The sequence below is a fragment of the Chiloscyllium plagiosum genome, unplaced genomic scaffold (genome assembly GCF_037043375.1).
Source record: "Chiloscyllium plagiosum isolate Xiang-an unplaced genomic scaffold, Cpla_swu_hap1 HiC_scaffold_6, whole genome shotgun sequence".
NCBI classification, from domain to species: Eukaryota; Metazoa; Chordata; class Chondrichthyes; order Orectolobiformes; family Hemiscylliidae; genus Chiloscyllium; species Chiloscyllium plagiosum.
The window spans coordinates 78,495,356-78,521,473 of NW_028270144.1; the positions used below are offsets into that span (position 1 = coordinate 78,495,356).

The 26,118-nt window shown below is 40.1% G+C and overlaps 1 protein-coding gene across 3 annotated transcripts in view; it reads left to right on the top strand.

Annotated features, from left to right (window-relative positions):
• The window catches only part of dync2h1 (dynein cytoplasmic 2 heavy chain 1), a 565,214-nt gene extending 561,946 nt beyond the window's left edge, over nt 1-3,268 (top strand). For all 3 annotated transcript variants that reach the window (XM_043691805.2, XM_043691808.2, XM_043691806.2), the window contains one exon: nt 2,588-3,268. In XM_043691805.2, the coding sequence (XP_043547740.2) occupies nt 2,588-2,746 (159 nt within the window). In that variant the 3' untranslated portion in view covers nt 2,747-3,268. The remainder of the gene's footprint in view (nt 1-2,587) is intronic.
• The last annotated feature ends 22,850 nt before the right edge of the window (nt 3,269-26,118 follow it).

Here is a 26,118-nt window from a genome sequence, read left to right on the forward strand (position 1 = left end):
TTAAGTTTAAAATGTGATTTAATAAGTTTAGTTTTTACAAGGTTACTTGCATTGCATTTTGTCTGGAGCATACCGAGTAGTTCACAACATTTTCGCGGTCCCTTCTGTCTGGTTGGTGCCAGTTCCAGTTTTTCCATTGCACTGGTCAATGTGTTTGTTGATGGAATCTGAGGATGAGTACCATGCTTCCAGGAATTCCCTTGCTGTTCTTTGTTTAGCCTGTCCTGGTATCATTGTGTTGTCCCAGCCAAACTCATGGTTCTTGTTGTCTGTGTGTATGGATACCAGGGAGAGTTGGTAATGTCACATAGTTGCTAGTTGGTGTTCGTGGATGCAGGTCGCTAGCTGTCTGCCTGTCCATAAACACAGACTACAAGAACCTTAAATTTGACTGCGACAATGCAACAATACTAGGACGGGCTAAACAAAGAACAGCAATTGAATTCCTGGAAGTATGGCACTCATCCTCAGACTCCATCAACAAACACATTGACCAGGACCTGATATACAAACTGCTGCAGGAAAAACCGGAACCGGCACCAACGGAAAACAGCTCAAATGGGACCACATCAATTCAAAGCAGAATAGGACAGCAGTGCTTCACAGGAGGCAACACAGCACTGATGATGTCACTTAGAAAGGGAATAAAATGTCTGCCAAGAAACCTACCAGCTCAGTCAGCAGACCAACAACAAATGATTCAAATGTACCTAATAGGCAGTGTATTATATTGAGACTAATGAATCTACGTTTGTTGATAATACAAGGCCAGCTGGAAATGTATACCATAAGGAAATCACAAAGAGGTTACAAAGCAATGTGGTTAAGTGAATGGGCACTCGGTAAGTAAATGGAATATAGTGTGGGAAGTGTGAGGTTATTCACTTTCTAATAAACGAAGGAGAACTAAATCATTTTAATTGTGATATTGTAAATGTCAAGCTGTAAACTTGTCAACTTGTTAAATTGTAAACTTGGGTGTGCTTGTTCAAGGAACACAGCAAGGTAGCATGTATTACAGCCAACAGTCAAGAAGATGAGGCATGTTAACCTTAATTGCAAGATGTTTGCTAGAATTCTACAGGGCTTTAGAGAAATCACACCTGCAATACCATATACAGAACAAGTCTTCATTTATAAGGAACAATGTGCTTGACTTGGAGGCAATACAGGAATGGTTCATTAGATTGGTACCTCTGTTGTTAGGCTGAACTAATTGGCTTCAAACTCCCTGGAGTTTAGAAGAATAAGAAGTAATCTCACTGAAGCATACAAGATTTTGAAGGAACCAGAGAGTTAGACACTGAGGGGTTATTTCACCTAGCTATAAACCCAGAATAGAGAGTTCAATCTCAAGATAAAGAACTGACTATTTAGGACTGAAATTGATAAAAAAAAAGTTGCCACTCAAAAGTTTGTGAATTTTTGGAAGTCATGACCCAGAGGTTATGGATGCTCCATCATTGAAGCCATTTGGTGTTGAGCTAAAAAGATTTGGCGCCTCAGGGATAAGAGGAGTGGGCAGAAAAGGAGAGTTGAGGCAAAAGATCAGTTAAGATTTTTTAAATAGTAGGAAAGTTTTTTTTAATGGGCAGACATAAAAGGAAGTAAAGTTTGGGAAAAGGAACAGTTTGTGAATGGAGATTGCTGATTTGAATTTCCACCTACTCTCTGATTTCTCTGATCTCTGTGTGAATGATGAACTTCCGATAGTATAAAACACCCAGATAAACATTTAAAAACATTTTGTCCACCTCTTTGTAAGGTAGACAAAATGTTTTTAAAATGTTCCTAAAACTTTGGGATTCCAGGTGACAGTCCAGACTATAAGCTGGTCAACATGCTTGTTCTCACTTGACGTACCTGTCACCAATGACCTACGCAGCATTTTATAGGTTTGGTGCAATGGCACCCCCTTTCCCAACAGCACAGTTCTCCTTTACAATAGCTTATTTTGATGCTAGTGGAGGTTCCTCACCTTAAAAGGCCACAAAGAAATTCTGTTAATATTTAGAGAAATTTTGGAGGCCGCATAAGAAAATCTATTATGTTGGGCTGCAAGAAACAATAGAACCATTGCACACCTAGAAACCAATCAGGGAAAATACATCCTCTGGCAAGATTTTCTACTCTACTCAAAATATGTGAGCTTTTTGAATGACAGATTTAGAGTAATGTCCAATATTGATATCTTTTCCAGAACAGTAAACAAGAACATTACGAAATTCTCAAGGCTTCCACACCCTCCTCTATTAAATAACCTGTCATACTTATTTCCCATTAATATAATTGCTTACATTTTAGAAATGTTTTTCTTAAAAGATGGGGATGTTTGTCTATAACCAAGGTCTTATACTTTGATAATTTACCAGAAAGTTATGACATAAAAGAACAAGCTGTCCGAGATTGTTCATTGTTTGCTTGCCTTCGTATTTCCTGTTTTGGTCAAATCATTAGTTCCTGTTGATTTATCTGGCTCCAACACTCAAAACCTGCCTGCTGATGATTTCAGAATACTGTTTTTGCTCTTTTATTCTCTCAGTTGTTTTTGGCTTTGGTTAACTTTAAACTTGAACCTTTTTCGCAGAATGCTGATGGGCCATACTCTCCTGAAGAATGTATTTCGTTGCCAGTGTATACCAGTGCTGAACGAGATCAGGTAGTGATAAACATTGATGTCCCTTGTGGAGTCAACCAGGACCAATGGATTCAATCCGGTGCTGCTTTATTCCTAAAGAACCAGTAATTTATTTGTTCTTTTTTCTTCATAGAATCTTTTAAACATGAAATCCCAAATTGAAGTAAAATAAAAGATTGCTTGTTCATGTATAAAACATCCTGTAGATGCAGTTTGCTCACTGCCTTTCACATGTGATGTATTGTAGTACATATTACAATAAGATGATATTTCTGTTTAACTAAATTGTTTTGGTCTGCAATAATTAGAAATAATTGGAACCAATCAAAATTTTGTGATCAATTTCCACCTTATTTCAGTTAATTCCATACTGTCTGATTATTGATTGTTGTAAAAGGAATATTTCTGAATAATTAACATCTTACATAACCTCAGCAATGCATTTCTAATTCCTTACCTCTGTGATATTGCTTGTTCATACTCTTGGAGTTAATTTTGAAGCTTACTGTTACATGGATTATTCTAGTCACTTATGCTTTTATGAATGGCCATCAAAGATGAACGTTCCACTGTGTTTGGTTGTGAGATTGAGTTGTCAGAATAAAGAAACAATTAATGTTGTAAATAGTTTGTTGCTACAGATGTGCTTGCTTTCATTGTATTTATTTTCATAAATGAAAAATCAGAATGGTGTGTTCCTCCCTGGTGCTAGGATCAAGGCTATCTCGGAGAGGGTGAAGAATGTTCTCAAAGGGGAGAGGGACCAGCAAGAGGTCATTGTATACATTGGAGCTAATGACATAGGAAGGGAAAAGGAAAAGATTCTGAAGGGACAATATAGAAAGTTGGGCAGGAATTTAAATATGAGGTCCTTGACAGCAGCAATATCTGGATTACTCCCAGTGCTATGAGCAAGTGAGGATAGGAATAGGAGGATAGAGCAGATGAATGTGTGGCTGAGGAGAAGGGTTCACATTTTTGGATCATTGGAATCTCTTCTGGGGTAGAAGTGACGGGTACAAAAACAATGGATTACACCTCAATTAGAAGGGGACTAATATACTAGCAGGGAGATTTGCTTGAGTTGCTCAGGAGGATTTAAACTAGTATGGTGGGATCCAGGGAAATATTGAGGGAAGAGATCAATCTGAGACTGGTAGAGCTGGGAAAAGGAGCAAGTCAAACAGTCAGGGCAGATAGGAACAAGCAGTGAACAAGGTAGGACTGATAAATTAAACAGAATTTACTACAATGCAAGGGGCCTAATAAGGAAGGCAGATGAACTCGGCATGGTTAGGAACATGGGACAGGGATATCATAGCAATTATAGAAACATGGCTCAGGGATAGACAGGACTGGCAGCTTAATGTTCCAAGATATAAATGCTATATAGGTAGTATAGAAAAGAGGTCAAAAGAGGAGGGGGTATTGGTGTTTCTGATAAGGCACAGCATTGCTACTGTACTTAGGGAGGATATTCCTGTGAATACATTCAGGGAGGTTTTTTGGGTGGAACTGAGAAATAAGAAAGGGATGATCACCTTGTTGGGATTGTATTATAGAACCCCTAAAGTCAGCAGGAAATTGAGAATCAAATTTGTAAGGAGATTTCAGTTACCTGTAAAAATAATAGGGTGGTTATAGTAGGGGATTTTAACTTTACAAGCACGACCTGGGACTGCCATAGTGTTAAGTATTTAGATGGAGAGGAATTTGTTAAGTGTGTACAAGAGTATTTTCTGATTCACTATGTGGATGTACCTACTAGAGAAGGTGCAAATCCTGACCTACTCCTGGGAAATAAGGCAGAGCAGGTGACTGACATGTCAATGGGGGAGCACTTTCGGGCCAGCGACCATAATTCCATTAGTTTTAAAATGGTGTTGGAAAAGGATAGAGCAGATCTAACAGTTGAAGTTTCTAAATTGGAGGACGGCTAATTTTGACAGTATTAGGCAAGAACTTCCAAAAGCTGATTGGGGGCAGATGTTTGCACGGAAAGGGACGGCTGGAAAATGGGAAGCCTTCAGAAATGAGTTAACGAGAGTCCAGAGACAGCATATTTCTATTAGGGCGAAAAGAAAATCTGTTAGGTCTGGGGAAAGCTGGATGATTAGAGAAATTGAGGTTTTGGTTCAGAAAAAGAAGGAAGCATATATCTGGTATAGACAGGAGAGATTGAATGAATTCTTCGAGGAGTACAAAGGCAGTAGGAAAATACTTAAGAGGGAAATCAGGAGGGCAAAAAGGGGACATGAGGTGGCTTTGGCAAATAAGATTAAGGAGAATCCAAAGGGATTTTATAAATACATTTAGGATAAAAGGGTAACTAGGGAGAGAATAGGGCCCCTCAAAGATCAGCACAGTAGCCCATGTGTGGAGCCGCAGGAAATGGCAGAGATACTAATTAAGTATTTTGCATCAGTGTTTACTGTGGAGAAGGACATGGAAGATATAGAATGTGGGGAAATAGGTGGTGACATCTTGAAAAATGTCCATATTACAGAGGATGAGGTGCTGGATGTCTTGAAATGCATAAAAACGGATAAATTCCCAGGACCAGATCAGGCGTACCCTAAAACTCTGTGGGAAGCTAGGAAGTGAATGCTGGGCCCCTTACTGAGATATTTGTATCCTCGATAGTTACAGGTGAGGTGCTTGAAGACTGGAGGTTGGCTCATGTGGTGCCACTATTTAAGAAAGGTGGTGGCGGGATTCAAGATGGCGGGGGATTTAAGATGGCGGCCACACAGTAGGTCTGAGTTTGCTGAACTCTGCCCAGGACCCAGACAAAGTGAGGTACCCACCCCCTCCTGTGATGTTTTAACTCACTAAAAACAGCTTTTTCCCAGTTCCTACAGCCATTTTGCACCAAACATTAGCAGTTTGTTACATTTTAAAATGACCAAAGGAAAAGGATCACGGTGTTTGCAACAGGCAGGGAGCACCCCCCTGCAGCATGACCGAGAGATCGTGAAACACGGGCAGTGTGTTTGAGGGTCGGAGCAATGAGCCGCGGCCTTCGAAACTGCTGCTGAATCCTCTGTGGGTCAGGTCCGGGCTCTGGAACGTCGAGTATGGATCTTGGAAGAACAGATTGATGACCTCAAAAATCAAGGTCATCGGAAGAATATTCGGTTGCTGTGCCTTCCCGAATGGTAGGAGGAAGGCCAGCTTGTGGATTTTTTGGAGCAATGGTTCCCACAACTACTGAAGCTGTAGTTGGGGCTGGGCCGTATGCGGGTTGAGCGGGCCCACCGGGTTGCTGTTCGCAGGGCCGTGTCGGTCCTAGTGCGACTCCAGCACTACAGGGATAAACAAATGTTGCTGGAGGCCTCCAGAGCTTTGGGGAAGGATTCTCAAGCTATGATATATAAAGGATCCAAAATAATGCTGTTCCAGGACTTCTATCCGGTTGTGGTACGTAAGAAGAAGGCTTTTGCTGAGGTAAAGAAGCTTTTGTAGGATTTAAATATTCAGTACTCCTTGAGGTACCCGGCAACGCTTTGCCTCAGTCACGGATGGTCTGTGTATAACTTCGGTTCACCGGAGAAAGCAAAATAATTTTTTCATGTTCCTAAATAGACTGAAAGACTTAAATTATATGGATAATTATTTTTCTTCTTTACCACCTTTTTTCTCCTCCTCCCCCCCCCCCCCCCCCACTCCCCTTTTTTCTTCTATCTTTTCCTGGGGGGCTTGTCTTTTAACTTTTATTTATAATTTGCTTCGTTCATTTGGTTGCTGGCGGGTGTTTTCGAATTTTTTCGAGTTTTCCTTGAACATTTTCTGGCATTATAATTTTATCTATATTTTTTCATGCTGCTGCTTTGCTAAGAATGCCTAGGGTAATAATATGGAGGGGATGGGCTAGATGCCCACTTTTAATTTCCTTGTTATATGATATTGGTATTTGTTCATTATATTTTGCGATGACTGGGGCAAGGTCGTAGCACCAGCTGGAAGGAGTTATTGCGGGATTACTGGATAGTAGGAGTGCTCCCTGTGTATAAGGGGGAAAGTCCCCTCTTAGCTATATTTTATGTTATTATTTTTTGGGAATAATTTTCAGTAGTTTTGTAAAGGTTGTTTTTTAAACTTACGTGAATTGTTAACGGTTTTTACTAATGTCTGTTGTGTGTGGTTATTCCTCCTGGGGGGTCTCGGACTTCCTTGAGTGATCACGGCTAATCATTTGTTTAAATGGTGCACCTAGAATGTTAAAGGGAGCCACACACCAATAAAAAGGAAAAGAATATTATCAAGTCTCAAAAAAGAGAGGGTTGATGCAGCCCTTTTACAGGAGACACACCTAACTGATAAGGAGCACTTGAAGCTGCAATAGGGAGGATTTGGTCAGGTGTTCTTGTCATCCTTCAATTTGAAAAGTAGGGGAGTGACCATTCTTATTTGGGAAAAATCTTCCACTCCAAATACTAAGCCAGATAAAAGATGAGTCTGGACAGTTTATAATACTTAAAGCTCTAATAAATGGAGAGGAGTGCGGGATTTTGAATGTATACTGCCCCCTGGCACATCCTTTTAAATTCGTAACATGCATTCTCCAGGCTGATGGCCCTTGGAGTATATCACACAATTATAGGGGGAGATTTTAATTGTATTATTGATCCCGCGGTGGACAGGATAACTAGGAGCTCTGCGGGCATAACTCCGCGATCTAGGCAGCTGGTTGATTTGAATAGGGAGCTGGGACTGGTAGATGTGTGGAGGTGTCTTCACTCTGAGGGAAGAGATTTCACTTTTAACTATAACCCACACAAGTGCCACACCAGAATCGATATGTTTTTTGTCCCCTCGACCTTTCTAATTTGTTACTGTCCTAGAAAATAGAGAATATAGCTATTTCTGACCACGCAGCAGTCTATATGGAGGTCAAGATTAGTGGTGATAAGATAGACTCCCGACACTGGCGTATGGTCCCTTTCCTACCGAAGGATGGTAAGTTCATAGAATACTTCTTGCAGTAATTTAAGGCTTTCTGAGACATTAACATAGGTACGGCCAGTAACCCATTGGCGATGTGGGAGACTGCTAAGGCATATGCGCACGACTTAATTATTCCATATTCTGCGATCCGGAAAAGACAAAAGGGAGAACAACAGCATCTGCTTGAGGTTCGCCTGAAGACATCTGAGTCAATGTATGCTGATAAGCCATCCATAATTAAATTACAGCGGATTATAGCCCTCAGGGCTACCTTGAATGCTACTCTTACTCAAACAGCAAAGAGGGAGATACTATTTGCGAAACAAGGATTATTCGAGTACGGCGATAAGCTGGGCAGGTATCTAGCATATCTTGCCAGAAAAAAGAAAGCTTCCCAGTCCATTCCATCTATTAGAGATAGTGCTGGTATTTTGTCTTGTGACCCTAAAAAGATTAACTCAGCGTTTAGAAAGTTTTATTTTGAGCTGTACCAGTCGGAGGGCTGTGCGGATAGAGCGAGAAGGATGGAGTCTTTTTTTAAGAATTTGGATCTTTCAGGCATAACCTCTGAGCAGGTATCCTGTTTGAATGCTCCCCTGACAATTCAGCAGTTGCAGGAGGCTGTGAGGCAACTCCAGAGTGGCAAAGCGCCTGGGCGAGATGGACGTCAGGCTGAGTTTTATAAAGAGTTTATAGACGATCTGGCCGGACCAATTATAGACATGTACAACTATTCAATTAGTCAGGGTTGTCTCCCGCCCTCCCTGAGAGAAGCGCGTATGTGCTTATTAAATGTGGACTGTAAAATCCTCTCGAAAGTGCTGGCAATAAGACTGGAGAATGTTTTGCCATTTATTATAAAAAAAGGATCAGACGGGGTTTATTAAGGGTCACAGATCTACTAATAACATTAGAAGAGTGTTAAATATGGTACAAGTCTGCCAGCAAAAAGCAATACCGGGATTAGTTGTCTTCCTAGATGCAGAGAAAGCATTCGATTGGGTGGAATGGCCATACCTTTTTTATACTATGAAGCGGTTTGGTATTGGAGAGGTTTTTACTAAATGGATCACAGTTTAATATAATGACCTGACAGCATCGGTGATTACTAATGGCATAAGATTGGATAGTTTTAGTGTTGGTAGAGGTTGCCATCAAGGAATCCCACTTTCGCCACTACTATTTACACTAATGATCGAACCGCTGGCGGAAGCTATCCGAACTGACCCCAGTATAACGGCCCCAGAGGTAGGATCAGGCAATCATAAAATTACTCTTTATGCGGATGATGCTCTTCTTTTCTTAAATGATCCTTTGACATTTGTGCCCTGCTTAAATTCAAGTGGTTAATTTATTTGGTGTGTTTTCAGGATACAAAATTAATTTCACAAAATCAGAGGCCATGCCGGTAGGGGGTCTTGCCAGCATATCCAACTTTAGACTGATATTGTTACTATACTGTAAAGAGATTACACTATTTTGTATTAGTTTTATAATTTTGTAAAAAACCTAAAAACTTGCTTTTTTCTCAATAAAAAAAGAAATGTGGTAAGGCATAATTCTATTAGATTTAAAATAGTGATGGAAAAGGATAGATCAGATCTAAAAGTTGAAGTTCTAAATTGGAGAAAGGCAAATTTTGACGGTATTAGGCAAGAACATTCGAAAGCTGATTGGGGGCAGATGTTCGCAAGTAAAGGGACGGCTGGAAATTGGGAAGCCTTCAGAAATGAGATAACGAGAATCCAGAGAAAGCATATTCCTGTTAGGGTGAAAGGAAAGGCTGGTATGTATAGGGAATGCTGGATGACTAAAGAAATTGAGGGTTTGGTTAAGAAAAAGAAGGAAGCATATGTAAGGTATAGACAGGATAGATCGAGTGAATCCTTAGAAGAGTATAAAGGCAGTAGGAGTATACTTAAGAGGGAAATCAGGAGGGTAAAAAAGGGACATGAGATAGCTTTGGCAAATAGAATTGAGAATCCAAAGGGTTTTTACAACTTCATTAAGGACAAAAGGATAACTAGGGAGAGAATATGGCCCCTCAACGATTAGCAAGGCAGCCTTTGTGTGGAGCCATAGAAAATGGGAGCGATACTAAACAAGTATTTTGCATCAGTATTTACTGTGAACAAGGATATGGAAGATATAGACTGTAGGGAAATAGATGGTGACATCTTGAAAAATGTCCTTATTACAGAGGAGGAAGTGCTGGATGTCTTAGAATGCATTAAGGTGGATAAATCCCCAGGACCTGATCAGGTGTACCCTAGAACTCTGTGGAAAGCCAGAGAAGTGGTTGCAGGTGATACAAATATCTCTTGCTGAGATATTTGTATCATCGATAGTGACAGGTGAGGTGCTGGAAGACTGGAGGTTAGCTAATGTGCTGCCACTGTGTAAGAAGGGTGGTAAGGACAAGCCAGGGAACTATAGACCAGTGAGCCTGACGTTGGTGGTGGGCAAGTTATTGGAGGGAATCCTGAGGGACAGGATGTACATGTATTTGGAAAGGTCAGGACTGATTAGGGATAGTCAACATGGCTTTGTGCGGGGGGAAATCATGTCTCACAAACTTGATTGAGTTTTTTGAAGAAGTAACAAAGGGGATTGATGAGGGCAGAGCGGTAGATGTATATGGACTTCAGTAAGGTGTTCAACAAGGTTCCCCATGGGAGACTGATTAGCAAGGTTAGATCTCATGGAGTACAGGGAGAACTAGCCATTTGGATACAGAACTGGCTCAAAGGTAGAAGACAGAGGGTGGTGGTGGAGGGTTGTTTTTCAGACTGGAGGCCTGTGACCAGTGGAGTGCCACAAGGATCAGTGCTGGGTCCTCTACTTTTTGTCATTTACATAAATGATTTGGATGTGAGCATAAGAGGTACAGTTAGTACGTTTGCAGATCTCACCAAACTTGTAGGTGTTGTGGACAGTGAAGAGGGATACCTCAGATTACAACAGGATCTTGACCAGATGGGCCAATGGGCTGAGAAGTGGCAGATGGAGTTTAATTCAGATAAATGCAAGGTGCTGCATTTTGGGAAAGCAAATCTTAGCAGGACTTATACACTTTATGGTAAGGTCCTAGGGAGTGTTGCTGAATAAAGAGACCTTGGAGTGCAGGTTCATAGCTTCTTGAAAGTGGAGTCGCAGGTAGATAGGATAGTGAAGAAGGCATTTGGTATGCTTTCTTTTATTGGTCAGAGTATTGAGTACAGGGGTTGGGAGGTCATGTTGCCGCTGTACAGGACATTGTTGGAATATTGCGTGCAGTTCTGGTCTCCTTCCTATCGGAAAGATGATGTGAAACTTGAAAGAGTTCAGAAAAGATTTACCAGGATGTTGCCAGAGTTGAAGAATTTGAGCTGCAGGGAGAGGCTGAACAGGCTGAGGCTGTTTTCCCTGGAGCGTTGGAGGTTGAGGGGTGACCTTATAGAGGATTACAAAATTATGAGGGGCATGGATAGGGTAAATAAACAATGTCTTTTCCCTAGAGGGCATAAGTGTAGGGTGAGAGGGGAAAGATATGAAAGAGACCTAAGGGGCAACTTTTTCACGCAGAGGGTGGTATGTGTATGGAATGAGCTTCCAGAGGAAGTGGTGGAGGCAAGTACAATTGCAACATTTAAGTGGCATTTGGATGGGTATATGAATAGGAAGGGTTTGGAGGGATATGGGCCGAGTGCTGGCAGGTAGGACTAGATTGGGTTGGGATATCTGGTCGGCATGGACAGATTGGACCATAGGGTCTGTTTCCATGCTGTACATCTCTATGACTCTTGAGAACTTTAAACCAATGAGCCTGGCATCAGTGATGGGCAAGTGTTTGGAGGGAATACTGAGGGACAGGATTTACATGTATTTGAAAGGGCAAGGACTGATCTGGGACAATCAGCATGGCTTTGTGTGTGGGAAATCATGTCTCACGAACTTGACTGAGTTTTTTTTGAAGAAGTCACAATGCAGATTGATAAGTGCAGAGCGGTAGACCTGATCTATATGGACTTCAGTAAGACATTCGACAAGGTTCCCCATGGGAGACTGGTTAGCAAGGTTCGATCTCACGGAATACAGAGAGAACTAGCCATTTGGATACAGAACTGGCTCAAAGGTAGAAGACAGAGGGTGGTGGTGGAGGGTTGGTTTTCAGACTAGAGGCCTGTGACCAATGGTGTGCCACAAGGATCAGTGTTGGTTCCACTGCTTTTTGTCATTTATATAAATGATTTGAATGTGAACATAGGAGGTATATTTAGTAAGTTTGCAGCTGACACCAACATTGGAGATGCAGTGGATAGCAAAGAAGGTTACCTCAGAGTACAACGGGATCTTGATCAGATGGGCCAATGGCCGAGGAGTTTAATTTAGGTAAATGTGAGGTGCTGCATTTTGGAACAGCAAATCTTAGCAGGACTTATACACTTAATGATAAGGTTCTGAGTGAGTGTTGCTGAACAAAGAGACCTTGGGGTACAGGTTCATAGTTCCTAGAATGTAGTGTTGCAGGTAGATAGGATAGTGAAGAAGGAGTTTGATATGCTTTCCTTTATTGGTCAGATCATTGAGTATAGGAGTTGGGAGGTCATATTGCGGCTGTACAGGATATTGGTTAGGCCACATTTGGAATATTGCATATGATTCTGGTCTCCGATGTTCTGAAACCTGAAAGGGTTCAGAAAAGATTTACAAGGATGTTGCCAGGGTTGGCGGATTTGAGCTATAGGGAGAGGCTGAATAGGCTGGGGCTGTTTTCTCTGGAAGGTCGGACGCTGAGGGGTGACCTTATACAGATTTATAAAATCATGAGGGACATGGATAGGATAAAGAGACAAGGTATTTTCCGTGGGGTGGGGGATTCCAGAACGAGAGGGCATAGACTTAGCGTGACAGGGGAAAGATATAAAACGGATCTAACTGGAACCTTTTCACACAGAGGGTGGTGCGTGTATGGAATAAGCTGCCAGAGGAAGTGATGGACGCTGGTACAATTACTGCATTTAGAAATCATCTGGAAGGGTATATGAATAAGAAGGGTTTAGAGGAATAAGAGCCAAGTGTTGGCAAATGGGACTAGAATAGGTTAGGATATCTGGCCGGCATGGATGAGTTGGACCGAAGGGTCTGTTTCCGTGCCGTACATCTCTATGACTCTCCCATCCACTTCAAGTTCCTCTCTAGCTCTGAGCGATGTCTTGAACTCTGGCAACAGGCAGACACTGCAGCTGTCTGAATTCACAGGGATTACTGCAAGGAGCGATGCCAAACCCCCTCACTGTCCTGTTCCCTGCTTCCATCTTACTCCTCTCTCTTGATGCCTTCCAGCTATCTCAACTATTCTGTGTCCACATTCTCACCCAAACACGTTAAATGAACATCAAACCTGCTGGACAATTTCAAAGGCTGAGCCACCCGCCCATTGGTTCCCCATGCAGTATCACTTGCAATCATGCTGTGCTGTCTCTAAATAATGACCAAATTAGATGATCAAATTCTAAAAGTTGAGACTGCTTCCTGCTAAAGAAACTCCAGGTAACCTCTGGAGGCCTCCCTTTCAGCATTCTGTAGTGAATTCCCACGTAATCATGCTTGCAAAATTACCTCCTTCCTCCTCACTGTCCAAGGTCCCAACGCCTTGTTCCAGGTGAAGCAGCAGTGTACTAGCACTTCTTTCAGTCAAATCTATGTATCCATTACTCACATCACAGTCTGTTGTGCACTGGAGAGACCAAATGTAGACCAGGTGGTCACTTTGCTGAAAACCTCTGTTAATTCTGCAAAAATGATTCCTAACCTACTAGTCTCTTGCCATTTAAAGCACCGTGCTCTCCTGTTCTGTCCTAGTTCTGCTGCAGTGCTCCAGTAAAGCACAATGCAAACTGGAGGAACACCATCTCAATTTCTTTTTAGGCACTTTACAGACTTTGGGGTTGAATTCAAAAACTTCAGACCATGAAATCTTTGTTTCATTTTAATATTTTGCTTCATTCATGCTCCCCACCCCCAATATCTGTGCCTTATGTTTCATGGATTTCCTTTCTGTCAGAGCTCATCTTTACTCAGTTATTAGTACCTTCTGTAGATCTTACGCTTTTCTTTGGAACTATCATTACAGCTCTTGTCTTTTATTCTAACTGCTTTGATCACTGATTTCTCTTAATCTTTCCCTGACCTGCCTTTCTGTTCCACTTGACTCTCTCCCCTTTGCAGCAGTAGAAAAACGATGATTTTTCCACCTCTCTTCAGTTCCTCAGGAGAGTCGTTGGTGACTACGGGGTTGTGCCAGTTTTCAAGCCTTGATATAGGGTCACAGTGAAAATAGGTTTGAGAAGCAACGTTATAGTGGAAACAAAGCTCAATAGAAAATTAAACCAAAGACATTGGTTTATATTGAATTTAGATCACACTGCACTATTCCTTCTGAGTCACATTGATAAATTTTAAAATTCTAAAGCTGTCTGGCAGATATTTTATGCAGCCAAATGAACAGTATGTGACTTGCACTCTTTGTAACTGTTTAATTTTGAATGAAATATTAGAGTTATTTTTAAAAATTGTTTATTCTTCAATTATCCAAAAAACTAGTGAAAAATCCTGAACATTGTGCATTTCACTCAACTATTTGCAGAACAAATAGTAATCAAATTTAAGTATAGTCAGCAGACATCAAAAATATCTGGGTCAGATGCAGGGCACTTAGCACAGGATCCCATAAAACACAAGTCAGATGTAAATCATTCATAAAGTACTGAATCTCGATTTTAGGTGGTCAGGAACAGGCAGTGAAGGAATATGGAATGGTTAGTTTATTCACTGAAGTCTATTCCAAGCACTTTTTGTATTTTTCTTTTATCCTCAATAGAGTTAAACTGCAACTTCATTGATTTAGCCATCCAAATGTATGTAAATTATAAAACATAAAACTGCAGATACTGGAGATCTGAAACAAAAACAAAAATTGCTGAAGTAACTCAGCAGGTCTGGCAGCACCTGTGGGAAGAAAGCAAAGTTAACTTTTTGGATCCGGTGACCCTTTGACAGAATCATTCTTGTGTATCTTTCTGCACTCTCTAATGTCTTGACATTATTCCTTATATGAGGCACCCAGATCTGGACATAATACTCCAGTTAAGATTTAACCAGTGTTTTATTCAGATTTAACATAGTGTCTGTGGCCATCCTGCAAAACCTGAGGATATTATACACTTTATTAACAACTCCCTTAAACTGCCATGTATCACTCCATTACCTTATGCACACAACAAAGTCTCTCTGCTCATACATCCCCTTTAGAGTTGTATTGTTTAGTTTACATTGCCTTTTCATGTTCTTCATATCAAAACATATCATCTTACAGTGTTATACATTGGACTTCATGTGCCACTAGGTTATACATTTCGCCATCTTATCTGTATTCTTTTGAAGTTCTACACTATCTTCCTCACAGTTGAAAATGCTTCCAAGTTTCAAACCATCTACAAACTTTGAAATTGTGCTATGGACACCAAGATCCAGATTGTAGATACATATCAGGCAGAATAAGATTCTAACACTAACCAATGTTTCCTTTAATTCTTCTTGAAGCTATGGAGACCTCCAAGGTTGACAATGGGGAACTCCACTACAAACCTTCCTACTTTCCAAAAACACCCATTATCCACTACAAAACAGATACTAATTCACTGTCTGTGTTGCCACATACAGAACTCCAGCAAGTTAGCAATACATGATGCCTTTTCTTTATTAACCAGTATTTGCACAAGATGATTATTAATTTGTCCTGAATTATTATTTTTATAAATTTCCCCATCACTGAAGTTAACTGACTGATCTATCACTGTTGAAAAGAGTGAAATGTAATCAAAGATTTTCATATTGCATGCATCAAAACAAACAAAAGAAAACCAAACTTCAAATGATTACCACTGTTTATGCTACAGGGTATTCTAAGAAAAGATGCAAAATTTGAACAAAATCCTCCTTTCTTGTTGGATTGGAAACAGACCACTGCAGAAAATGTCCTTGAACACACTCCAGGAAGTCTCATTCCCCTCTGCCCTTTTTTCAACTATATTCACATAATTAAAGACCTCCATTATGACTACTGTGTAATACTTTGATATGTCTGTAATTTCCTTCAAATATGTCCTCACTGGTCATGGCCTACAGGCTATACTGAGCAGTATAATTGCATCTTCTTTTCTGAGTTGCAGCCAAAATGATTCTGGATGTGAGAAATATAATGCATTGAACTCTCCAAAGATAGGAGGAAGAGAGGACAACTTCCCTAACCATGAAGGCATGTCTGGAAGTAGTTGAGAAAGTCAGAAAACAGATGCCTCTCCAACCTCAAAAGAGTGAATCAAGAGGACTCAAGACCTCAAGAGCGCATCATAGATGAGTGCTATAACATTTCAGGTGCACAGCTCCACTCTCTGACTGACCCAGCCTTCTTTTCCACAGGTTCCTCAGCACAATGCAACTGCACTCATAGCAGTAGTGGAAATAAATAATGGAATCTGAGACGTTGATTATGAAATGGCGCAACATGGTTGATTCAGTAGTAGAAAAGATGGGATTCCAAGCACTGCACAATGACCTGTGCCAGTTTAGTGCTGAATTCCTCAAAGTTATAGAGTCATAGAATCATACAGCATGGAAACAGATTCTTGGGCCCAACTTGTCCATGCCAACCAGATTTCCTAAACTCAAATCTGCCCCCACCTGGCCCATATCCCACTAAACATTTCCTATCCATGTACCTGTCCAAATGTCTTTGAAATGTTGTAACTGTACTTGCCTCTAACACTTCATTTTGTAGCTTGTTCCATATACGCACCATTGTCTGTGTGAAAATGTTGCCCTCTCACCTTAAGTCTATACCTCCAGTTTTGAACTCCCTTATCCTGGGGTAAAGACGTTTGCTATTCACCTTATTCCCTTATGATTTTATAAATCTCTAAAGGTTCACCCCTCAGCCTCCTACACTCCAGAGAAAAAAATCCCAGCTCATCAGCCTCTCCTTATAACTCAAATCCTCCAGTCTCAGTAACTTCTAAATGTAAATAATAAAGTTTTCTGATTTTGAGTGCAGGTTTTCTGCTAGGCTTTCCAGTACTCCACAAATTTTGTTGTGTATACCCTGCAGGATTAGATGATTAATAACCTTGTCATTGATTACTTTAGCACTACCAGTAGATATGGTCTCAATGAAGTTCCTCTCCACTGTCTCGTCTGTATAGGTTAAAACATGTTGTAAATGTTCTACTCCAGTACATTGCAGATGCCTGCTGTCCATTCCATTTTCTCCTGGAATAAAGAGGGTAGAGTATCAATAAGTGCCGTGCCATATGTCTGCATGATGCAACTATCATGCTTGAAAATCTGCCAATGTCTGCCATTTGTGAGTGATGGATGAAATCATTCTTTATGCAGGAAGGTGAGGAGAGAAACACATAAATTCCTTTGAGAAGTTAACATTGCTCTGCAAGAAATTGTTAGAGCCAGAGCTAACTGAATAAGTGGTGAATAACATTGGATTAAAAGAAGCTTCTACTGTTGCCAAAAAAGTGTAGTTGCCTGAGGATGGGAAGGATTGTAAAGATCAACATAAAAGAGGGACAATGGAATGTAACATCTAGCAAGACATGCAAAAACACATTTAAAGAGCATTTGCAAGTATGTAAGAAGAGGTGATTGAAAATAAATGTGTCTCAGAAACAGCGATAAGGTGTTTTGTGCCTACCTTAATATTAGGCGGAACAAGGAACCTACTGGAAATTTTGCAGGGTGGAGGGTGGAATCAAGCAGCGAATAAGATTGTAAAATCTAAGTGCTTAACATTAGTGGAGTATATGTACTGGAATAAAATATATAAATAAATAAAAAACAAATCTCCATGACCTACCTGCCCCATATTCTTAGGGGATTTGAAAAGATGTGACTGTAAACTTAGTTGATGCATTCGTTTTGAGAATTTACTACATCTAGCATGGTACCTGTGAATCGCGAGGAGGCAAATGTAATCCTGTTTTTCACAAAGAGGGAGGGAGAAAGCTGAAAATTATAGTCCTGATATCCTCATCAGCAAGGAAAATCTTGGAAACTATTACAAAGAGCATTGTATGAGGGACTTGGAAAATCACAATATTAAACAGATTCATCATGATTTTATGAATTGGAAACTGTTTGACAAAGTTACTAGAGTTGAGTTGTAACAAACCGGGCAGATAAAGAGGATCCAGTGGATATAACCTGTTGACTTTTCAAAAGGTATTCAATAAGGTACTACACAAAAGTGTTTCCTATTGAGAATTCCATAATGGAAAGAAAATAGAGCACGAGTAAGTCATATATTTTTAGGATGGCAAGGTATTTCTAATGAAATGGAAGAATGTGGTGCTGGGAAAGCACAGCAGGTCAGGCAGCATCCAAGTAGCAGGAGAGTCGATGTTTCAAGCATAAGCCCTTCATCTGATCTCCAGCATCTGCAGTCCTCACTTTCTCCTACATAACTAATGGATTAGTGCTTGAGCTTCAACCATTCACAGCAATTATTTATTACTGACTTAGACAATTGGATTATGTTTAATTTATCCACATCCACAATGTTATATTGAAAAGTAAATTTTAAGGGGAAGGCACAGAGAGTCTGAAATCTAATTAAATGATTGGCTAAGAGGATAGCAGACAGAGTGAAATGTGAGAAAATGTGAAATTATCCACTTGAGTACAAAATTGGAAAGTCAGAATATTTCTTACAGGGTGAGAGACTCGTAAATGTTAAAAAGAAATTGCTGGAGAATCTCAGCAACATTAATGCAGAAAAAACAGAATCTAAGTCTCGAGTCCAATGACCCTTCTTCTCTACTGAAGTTTCATTGCTGGACTTGAAACATTAACTCTGTTTTCTCACCACAGCTGCTGCCGCACCTGCTGAGTTTCTACAAAAATTTCTGTTTTGCTTGTTTCAGATCTTCAGCACCTGCCTGATACATGTTGTTACATAGAGGGTTTGGGAGTCCTTACACACAAATTACAGAATTAACATACAACTACAGGAAACAGTTAGGAAGACAGGTGGTCTGTTCAAGTTTTGGTGCACAAGGGTTAGAGTATAAGAGCAAGGAAATCTTGACGTAATTATGTCAGGTTTTGGTGAGACCACAGCAGGGGTATTGTATGCAGTTTTGTCTTCTTACCAAAGGAAAAATACCTTTGAAAGAGTGCAACAAAGGTTCACCAGCTTGCTTCTTGAGATGAGAAATAGACATCTAGGATAAAATTATATCCCCCAGAGGTTAGAAGAAAGTGAGGGGAGTGATTCTTAGAGGGTTCGACATGGTCAGTGCTGAGAAACCATCATCTGGTAGAAAGTCTAGAAGTCATAAGGTACAGGATATGTAGTCAATCTTCACTCGGTGGTTCTTTGAAATCCTCATTCAAGACCGAGATTGACAGATGTTTGACCATTAAGGAAACAGCGATCTGGTGTCAGGGCAGAAAAATGAAGTTAATGTAGAAGGTCAGCCATTGTTTCAATTCAATGGCAATGTGGACTTACTATTTCTTTCATTTTTACATATTTTTATGAATTGTTGGGTTGTGTACTGAGGGATAGAAATTTATGAGACAAGTGGTGCAGTTGATTAAATGTGTTGTTGAAGAAGATTTCATTCAGCAGGATAACTTGTGTATAATCATCCAACATTTTCTTGCACTAGTCTTGCAGAATACTCCTGGCATTGACCACCATTTACACTTTTTCCCACAGTCTCTGGTACGCATGTCAGGAAGGCCTGCTGCCTCCCTGCAGATGCAGGAGATCGTTTCTTAGCCCATTCTATCAAGAAAAGGCAATATCTAAAAACCTTTGTGCATAATCTCACACATTTCAATCCATTACCTAAAGTATGCAGAGCATGATCTGAGCTTTCAAGTGATTTCCACTATTTCTTGCAGCCACAATGACCTCCACTTCAAAAAGTGAAGGTTGCTTTAAAATAGCATTAGCCATTTGCAAAATTATAGTCCATGCTGCTCCTGCAGTTAATAACAATCACGAGTAAGATGGACTGCACAGAGCAGTCATGTAAGGCAGCAGGCAACTGCTATTATATGCCATACTACCTGCAACACGATGATTGGATGTAGATTAACTGTCACATATCATAATCCGCATTCCAATTTTGGGTGTTAGCCAATTTTTCCCCAATGCTTTTATCGTCTATCTTATTTCAATATGTTAGGAGGGTCTCACCAGTGAACTATCATACATTAAGATTTGCACATCAACTCTTGATGTACAGTGCTTTGATGATACTAAAAGGTGTTGTAATTTCTTACTTTCTCATGCATTTGTAGACAATAGGTGCAGGAGTAGGCTATTCTGCCCTTCGAGCCTGCACCACCATTCAATATGATCATGGCTGATCATCCTTAATCAGTATCCTGTTCCTGCCTTATCTCCATAACCCTTGATTCCACTATCCTTGAGAGCTCTATCCAACTCTTTCTTAAATGAATCCACAGACTGGGCCTCCACTGCCCTCTGGGGCAGAGCATTCCACACAGCCACCACTCTCGGTGAAGAAGTTTCTCCTCATCTCTGTCCTCAATGGCCTACCCCGTATTTTTAAGCTATGTCCTCTGGTTCAACACTCACCCATCAGCGGAAACATGTTTCCTGCCTCCAGAGTGTCCAATCCTTTTATAATCTTATATGTCTCAATCAGATCCCCTCTCAGTCCTCTAAACTCAAGGGTATACAAGCCCAGTCGCTCCAGTCTTTCAGCGTAAGGTAGTCCCGCCATTCCAGGAATTGACCTCATGAATCTATGCTGCACTCCCTCAATAGCCAGAATGTCTTTCCTCAAATTTGGAGACCAGAACTGCACACATTACTCCAGGTGTGGTCTCACCAGGGCCCTGTACAGCTGCAGAAGAACCTCTTTGCTTCTATACTCAATCCCTCTTGTTATGAAGGCCAGCATGCTATTAGCCTTCTTCACTACCTGTTGTACCTGCATGCTTACCTTCATTGACTGGTGTACAAGAACACCCAGATCTCTTTGTACTGCCCCTTTACCTAAATTGATTCCATTTAGGTAGTAATCTGCCTTCCTGTTCTTGCCACCAAAGTGGATAACCATACATTTATCCACATTAACTGCATCTGCCATGCATCTGACCACTCACCTAACTGTCCAGGTCACCCTGTAATCTCCTAACATCCTCCTCACATTTCACCCTGCCACCCAGCTTAGTATCATCAGCAAATTTGCTAATGTTATTACTAATACCATCTTCTATATCATTAATATATATTGTAAAAAGCTGCGGTCCCAGCACGGATCCCTGCGGTACCCCACTGGTCACTGCCTGCCATTCCGAAATGGAGCCGTTTATCACTACTCTTTGTTTCCTGTGAGCCAACCAACTTTCAATCCAAGTTAGTACTTTGCCCCCAATACCATGCGCCCTAATTTTGCTCACTAATTTTGTAGGTTGGTATGTAGATCTATAAGGTAACAATGGAGGAGCCTCTGCCCTTTACTTGTCCAAAAAGGTTCAATGTTGATGCAGTTTTTGTAGAAAAGATCAGGGACTGCAGGGAAGATGAGCAAACTAAACATAGTACCATGGTATATATGGTGTTTTTAAGTGGGAAGAGTAAAACAAATGTATTCGGGGCCAGTTTGATTTAGGGAATAGATACAGTTCCATGCAACCCTGAGTGAGAGTATTGGTGGCTACGCTGTCAGCTTAGTGCCAGGCTTGAAGATGTCTCCTCATGGCTGAAGGGGACCTCTTGAAGTGGGAGGAAAAGGATCCAGTTGTCCAAGACCACATGGATACAAATCATACAGGAAGGATGAAAAAATTTGGCTCTGTTGAAGTAGAATGCATAACCACAAAAGTAATTATTTTCTTCATGGGTTGTCAGCATTTGTTGCCCATCCTTAATTGCCTTTAAATGGAATGGTTTGCTGGCCATTTCAGCCAATAGCTATGGATATGGAATCACATGTAAGTCAAAGTGGATAAGGAAAACTGATTTCCTTCCCTAAAGAACATGGGTGGGTTTTTATGCAATGATCATTGATGAGTCACCATTACTGAGACTAGATTTATATTCCATATTTTATGAATTAGAATTGATTCACCATCTACCCTGGCAGGGTTTGAACACATGCCTCCAAAGCATTAGCCTGGACCTCTAGATTACTTGTCTGGTTGCAATATCATTATGCCATTTGTAGAGTATTTTTGCAGCCATGAGCAACTTATCAATTTTCCTTTCAAAATGTCAAACACCTTTGAGTATTCAGTTTCCAGCCTTGGGAATTTTGCACCCAGAAGTAAGTACCCCAAATGAATGTCATATTTCTCCTGCACCTAAGGTGTAGATCAGAGATTTAAATGTGGGGTTGAAAGATTTGATTTAGGAGAACTCGACATTGATTTGTGGGGCACTGACAGATATTGTAGAGAGCTGGTTGCAAACTGACCAAGACTGGAAACTGAATTTTCAAGGATGTTTGACAAGTTTGGAAGGAAGATTGATACAGTAGTTATAAATTATCTTGACTCAGGAGATCAAGTTGCACGATCAGTTTGGATGGAAGTAAAAAAGTAACAGAGGCTTTTAAGTTAAGTGTGGAAAGTGTGTGTGTGAAATTTTAGATTCAATGTAAGTGAATGAATCAAATTGGCAAAGAGGACTGGAGGATGGATTTATAGCATATATTCAGAATGTTTTCTTCAAATAATAATTTCTGGGAACAACTAGGAGGAAGCAGGCTACTTCAGACTAGGTAAAGTAAAATGAGAGAGAATTAATTAATAATTTCATAGTAAAGGAATATCTAAGTAAGAGTGAATATAATATGAATGAATTACAAATTTCATTTGATGTGTGAAAGTAGGTCTGAAGCTAAAACCTTAATGTTAAATAAAGGCAATTATGATAAAATTGGAGAAAAGGGTCATGGAAAATGGGTGGAATTTTTTAAGATAGCAACGTTTCCCAAATTCCATTTAAATTCCCATCAATCAGATCATCCCCAGAGCTATTTAGTACTTTGAAGAACAGTAATTGACTAGAGATGTGACCTCCAACCTCCCCCAGCCACCAATTCAGATTACAAACAGTCAGTATGTTCTAAGTCCCAGAATCCAGGTCTGTGCAATTGTGTGGGATGTCAAGGTGGGGAGGGGATAGTCAGGGGTTTTGATTGAGAGTTGTGCTAGGAGGGAGCTCTAATGCTGGATGGAAGTTGCAGAGTTGGTGGAGGCACCCTCTGTGGGAAGGGTGCTGTAAAGGAGTCACTACTTCTTCCCTATTCTGGTCCAAGCAGAGTGGCTGCCTGCATGTCCCCCTTGCTCTTGAATATCTCCCACCAACATCAAAAGTGAGGTGAAGCAGGTGGTAGCCCTTAAGTGGAAAGGGTGGACAGGCACGCTGAGATTCTCCCCAACCCACACAAAACTACATACATATCAGGAGTGGTGCAGGAAGGCCATATGGGGAATTTTATCGGCTCCTCACCTGCAAACCCACAAGCAGGGAACCATAAAGTTCTGTTCATTGTTAAAAGTTTTAAAAAAGAAGCAGGCATTTCAGGAGATAATTCAAAACTCAATACAAGGCTATTCCCTTGAGATCTTTAGACTCTGAGAAGGATGCACCATTGGTTGAGAAAGGAAATTAAGGATGGTCTTAAATTGAAAAAAGTAAATGAAAAGGGAACATTTCTGTGAAGATTAATGCTTGACCAGAAGACTGTGAAAAACAATGTTGGTAATAAGCAATAATTACTAAGACATACTGAAGAGGAAGAAATTATAATGAATCAGTAAACTAACAAGAAATATGAAAACAAACTGTAAAAGCTTCTGCAAACATATAAAAAGGAATAGCTAAAGTAAGCATTTGTTCCTTAGAGAATGTGACTAAAGAATTAATAATAGGAAATGGTAGAGACTTAAACAAGTATTTTGTATGTTTTCAGTGAATAAAACATAAAAACAACCCCAAGAATGGATAGAAAGAATGAAGAAAAAGGGAGGGAGAAATGTAAAATAATCATTATCAGTAAGGAATACATTGTAGGAAAATTAATAGAACTAAAGGTTGACAAGTCCCTTTTATATGATAGCCTCCATGTGAAGGTTGTAAAAGAATTAGCTGCAGAGATAATTAATGCATTGTTTCAATACGCTAAAATTCTCTAGGTCCTAGCTGATTGCAAAATCACAAATGTACTACTTCTGTTCAAGAAAGGAGGAAGACTGAAAACTGGAAACAATAGGCCAGTTAGCCTAATGTCTATCATTGGGAAAATGGTAGAAAGCATTATTAAACAAGTAGTAGTAGGTCATTTAAACAATTGTGATGCTATCATGCAGAATTGACATGGTTTAATGAAAGGAAAATCTAGTTTAACAATTTTTAAAGCATTATTTAAAGGCATATCATGGAGGGTAGCTAGAGGGAGCAAATAAATGTCATGTATTTGGTTTTCTGAAAGGCATTCGGAAAAGTGCTATCTAAAGAATTACTTCACAAATTAAGTTCACATGGTACTGGGGTAAATAGCAGTGATAGAGGATTGGCTAATTGGAAACAGAGAATTGAGATAAATACATAACTTTGAAATTAGCAATCCATATCCAGGAGAGTATCAATGGGATCAGTGCTGGGGTCCCAGTTATTTATGATTTATAATAATGACTTGAATGAAGAGACAAAGTAAACTAGACTGATACCTGGGAGAGTAGAACTGACAAACTGGATCAGCAAGGACCATCTGTACTGGAGTTTTGGAGAAGGAGGGGGATCTTGTATAAACCTATAAAATCCAAGCAGGACTAGACAGGGTAAACACAGGAAGGATGATTCCAATCACCGGGGAGTCCAGGACCTGGGGTTACAGTCTAAGGATAGCAGGTAAGCTGTTTTGCACTTAGATGAGGAGATATTTTTTCACCCAAAGAGTGGTGAGCCTGTGGAATTCTCTGCCACAGAAAGTGGTTGAGGTCAAAACATTGTACATTTTCAAGAAGATATTTGATATGGTTCTTAGGGTTAAAAGGAGTCAAAGGATATGGGAAGAAAACGGGAAGAAAGAATAGAGTTGGATGATCATCATGATCATATTGGAAGGTAGAGCAGATCTGAAGGGCTGAATAGCTGCTACTTTTCTACTTTTCTATATGAGAGCTAAATTTGCTGATAATGAAACAATAGATAAAGGAAGTTGTGGGAAGAATGAAAAGATTCTCTGATAAGTTTAAGTGTGTAGACAAAGTTTTATCACATAGAGTATTTTGTAGGAAAATGTGAAGTTATCTATTTTGTGACAAGAATAAAGAAATCTAATATTACTTAATTGGAGAGAGTCTGCAGAAAACTGCCATACAAAGGGATCTGCGCATTCTTGTACATGAATCACAGGTGTTAGCATGCAGGTTACAACAAGTGATTAAAAAGGCAAACGAAGTGTTGACCTTTTATTGCAAGGGAGGTGGAGTATAAAAATAAGGAAGTCTTGTTTCAACTGTTCAGGACATTGATGAGTCTACCTAATGTACTGTTTAAAATTTAGCTCTCTTTACTTAAGGAGGGATATAATTGCATACGACACAGTTCAGAGAAAGTTCACTAAGGCCGATTCTTAGGTTTAAAGAGTTGTCTAATGAGGAAAGCTGAGCTAGTTGAGCTCTACTCTGGAATTTAGAAAATTGAGGAGTGATTTTATTGAAATGTGTAAAATTTTGAGGAAGCTTAACAGGTTAGATGCTGACAGGATGTTGCTCCTCATTGGAGAATATAGAACTGGAAGACATTGTTTAAAAATCAAGGTTCTTCCATTTAAGACAGTGAGCAGGAGGAAGAGAACCTTCCTCTCTCAGAGGACCTCTCAGAGTATCTTTAACCTTTGAAATTCTCTTGCCAGAGACTAATGAAGGTGGGATCTTTAAATGTATTCAAACCTGATTTAAACAGATTTTGGATCTGTAAATGAGTCAAGGGTTAAGGCGGCTGCAAGAAATGTGGGGTTAAGACCATAGTCAGATCAGGCATGATCTTAAGAAATGGCTGCATAGACTCAAGGGGCAAATGGCATACTCACACGTTAATGACTTTCTGATATTCCCAAGTAATTGATTGTGTACTGGACGAAAGACAAAATCCAGTTTGACTTCTCTATCCTCATCAGATTCTCTGCCAATAAAGTACTGTTAAAACGTTGACCATAGAAAAGAAAGTATAGAGCAAGCATTACATAATTACAACACAAAGATCATGTTTTATAGTGGTCAGATCTTTTCACAGGAATAGATAAATAAGGCACTTGACTTGTACTGACATGATAGGGACTGATTTTTCACCATGATCTGAAACTATTCATCAGAATGCACTGAAGTATGTTCGGCAGGGATGTAGGTCAGGTTGCCCATGTTTCCTGTGATGGTCCTCCTCATAGAATGGTCAGATACTATGGCAAATAAAGAACATGAAAGCATGG